At 34.9% G+C, this 3,628-nt stretch overlaps 1 protein-coding gene across 1 annotated transcript; it reads right to left on the bottom strand.

Moving 5' to 3' along the window:
* Window positions 1-1,703: 1,703 nt before the first annotated feature.
* LOC112832583 (olfactory receptor 6C6-like) lies at window positions 1,704-3,482 on the bottom strand. Its single transcript, XM_073881838.1, is given in 5 exon segments — window positions 1,704-1,945; window positions 1,948-2,338; window positions 2,341-2,438; window positions 2,441-2,651; window positions 3,459-3,482. Coding segments are annotated over 5 exon segments (966 nt in total).
* Window positions 3,483-3,628: the final 146 nt, after the last annotated feature.

The raw sequence follows: 3,628 nt of genomic DNA, 5'->3' as shown, positions 1-3,628 counted from the left end.
TCAGAATCATTGAATGAAAGTAATACTAATCATACTTTCAGTAATAAATTAAAAAATAGCTTGCAAATTTGTAAGTCAAATGAAGAGTTCCCTGTTGTCATGAATTGCTATAGAAATACCAAAAATGAAGATTTTTGGTATATCAGATTCTAAAAACAGTCACCAACAATTGAGGTCAGATATATTTATATAGGGTTTATAAACAGATGGAAATATTAACCTAATTACCATGAACAAAAGGAGTAAGATAAGAAAAGATATGGTTCTATCACTTCCCTAAACCAAAATTAAGGGTGGAATACCTACACAAAGGAAATGTATTTTTCCTGGCTGGAAGTTTGCTGAAGCTTTGAATATGGAGATGCACACTACTGCTACCAAAGGAAAAGAGTCTGTGCGTTTTTTCTTCAGATCAGAATTAATTAACATAATCTTGTTAGGTAGAAAACAAGCTGGAACTCAGAGAAAGATTTTGGCAAATGAACCTTATATCAGGTAATGATTTGACACCATGTTGCTATGAAAAACACTGAATTTAATTCACAACAATTTTAGAAAACAGATGGGTAACATAGGCTATATTGGTTGTATTCCAGACATAGGAATGAAAGGGGCAGGAATTATAACTGTAAATTACGTTTATAAGACTACCAAGGTGATTCTTCACAAAACATTTCAACATCACTAAAATACCAGGTGTAAGTCCAAAATACAATTCTGGTATACAGGTCCCTTCAACTTCTCTAGACTTGTTACCTTTATCTGTATAACACCATGTTAGGTACTAGTTGAACCACATTCTTGAATTGTTCAAGATAAGCAATATCTTTTACTGAGTGCTAAACAGTTCAAATAGCATATATTTAGCGAACTATGAACAATTCACAGCGCTCACCATAGCACACACCCTCCCCAATGTCTATCACCCAGCCGCCCCATCCCTCCCACCCCCCACCACTCCAGCAACCCTCAGTTTGTTTCCTGAGATTAAGAATTCCTCATATCAGTGAGATCATATGATACATGTCTTTCTCTGATTGACTTATTTCGCTCAGCATAATACCCTCCAGTTCCATCCACATCGTTGCAAAATGGCAAGATTTCATTCCTTTTGATGGTTGCATAATATTCTATTGATGGACATCTTGGCTCTTTCCACAGTTTGGCTATTGTGGACATTGCTGCTATAAACAACGGGGTGCATGTACCCCTTCAGATCCCAAATGTAGGGATCTACATTTGTATCTTTGGGGTAAATACCCAGTAGTGCAATTGCTGGGTCATATGGCAGCTCTATTTTCAACTTTTTGAAGAACTTCCATACTGTTTTCCAGAGTGGCTGCACCAGCTTGCATTCCCACCAACAGTGTAGGAGAGTTCCCCTTTCTCCGCATCCCCACCAACACCTGTCCTTTCCTGACTTGTTAATTTTAGCCATTTTGACTGGTGTGAGGTGGTACCTCACTGAGGTTTTGATTTGGATTTCCCTGATGCCGAGGGATGTTGAGCACTTTTTCATGTGTCTGTTGGCCATTTGGATGTCTTCTTTGGAAAAATGTCTGTTCATGTCTTCTGCCCATTTGTTGATTGGATTAGTTGTTCTTTGGGTGTTGAGTTTGATCAGTTCTTTATAGATTTTGGATAGTAGCCCTTTATCTGATATGTCATTTGCAAATATCTTCTCCCATTCTGTTGGTTGTCTTTTAGGAAAAACACAACAACTTTTGTAACATATCCCAAAAGACTTCTTTCACCTGCTGGTTCCTTTGGGTATAAATGAAGGGATTTAGCAAAGGGGCAACTGAGGTATACAGCAAAGCTAAGCCTTTGGATACAGTCACCATTTCTTTGGCAGATGGTTTAATATACATAAAGATGCAGCTCCCATAAGTCACAGAGACAACAATCATATGGGAAGTATAGGTGGAAAAACCTTTGGTCCTTGCTGTGCAGAAGGGAATTTCATAATGGTCTTCATGATGCAAGTGTAGGAGAGAATCACTAACAACAATGTGACCACAAGTGTCACCACAGCAAAGATAAAAGACATCAATTCTAGGACATGTGTATCTGTGCAAGATATCTGCAAGATAGGAGAAGTTTCACACATAAAGTGATCAATTATTTTGGAAGCACAGAAATCCAGCTTGAGTCCCATAAGCAATGGGGGAAAGATGATTAGGAATCCAGTTAGTGAAGAGGAAAGTACAAGCCAATAGCACACTCTGCTGTTCATAATGATTGGGTAATGCAAGCATTTAGAGATGGCTACATAGCGGTCATAGGACATAGCAGCCAGAAGGTAAACCTCTGTAACTCCCAGTGAAAGAAAAAAAAAAATAATTGAGCTGCACAATTATTATATGAGATGATTTTTTCTCTAGTCACAATGGTTTTCAAGTATCTGGGAATACATACTGTTGTGAGTATGATTTCTAAAATGAGAAATTACAGAGAAAGAAATACACTGGTGTCTTGAGGCGAGGATCCAGCAGGGTGCGGAGGATAATGATTAAGTTCCCCATCAGGATCAATGCATAATTAAGAAAGAGAAACATGAAAATCACAATTTGCAATTGTGGGTCATCTGTCAGTCCTTGGAGAATGAACTCTATTTCCATTGATTGGTTTTTCATTTCTGTTTTATGAGCCTTAACAAATATACATAAGAAAAGAGAACAAAAAATTAAACATACACATCAATATAATATATTGTAGTGTAATACAAATTAACCTATATATATATACACACACATTAACCTATATATATAAATATATATAAAACCTAAATACATATAAATGAGCCTAATGTATATAAATTAAATATATAGAAATTAACATAAATACATATAAACTCAATAAATATATATACTAATTACACATTTTAACTAAATGTATATATTAACCTAAATATTTATATATTTACCTAAAGCAGAAAAAGGTATATATTCTCTAATTTTTCTATTTGGAAATGATTTCTCCAATCTGAAATTTGTGATGATACATAATTACATGCTATGACAATTCTAAATTCTTTCTCATCCATTAGTTCTCTTTATTATACTATTTCTCACAATTTTTTCCTCTGGAACTTGAATATTTTCTTTGGTTAATATGCATTTTTTTACCCACTCCTCCTGAGTGGATTCAACTCTGCATGAATAATTTAAATAAAAGAATACGAGTTATTTTAAATGTATTTTTCTATCTTTTTTTTTTATTCCACCTGTGCAAATACACTCTGTTGTTCTGTGTTAGAATGTGTATCAGGGTGATTTTCAAAACCAGGATTTACATTTATATTACAATTCTTGTGATAGTCAGTGACTAAGTAGGATTGATTTCCATTAATTAGATAAGGTGAAATTTGTTCTGCACCAAGAGTACACAATTATTATTATGAATTTTCTTCACTGGCTTTGCTATATTCAAATGGACAATTGTTTTTTAGTATATACAACAAATACAACAAAGCAAAACATGACAAAAACAAACATTTTAATAAAAAATATTCTGGGGGGCGGAGCAAGATGGCGGAGGAGTAGGAGACCTAGATTTCGTCTGGTCTCAGGAATTCAGCTGAATAGGGATCAAACCATTCTGAACACCTACAAACTCAACAGGAGAT

This window comes from Callorhinus ursinus, unplaced genomic scaffold, assembly GCF_003265705.2.
Source record: "Callorhinus ursinus isolate GAN/ISIS: 27379988/994484 unplaced genomic scaffold, GSC_fseal_2.0 scaffold44, whole genome shotgun sequence".
Classification (NCBI taxonomy): domain Eukaryota; kingdom Metazoa; phylum Chordata; class Mammalia; order Carnivora; family Otariidae; genus Callorhinus; species Callorhinus ursinus.
Note: the sequence above shows the minus strand (reverse complement) of the source record. Positions and strands in the feature narration are given on the sequence as shown.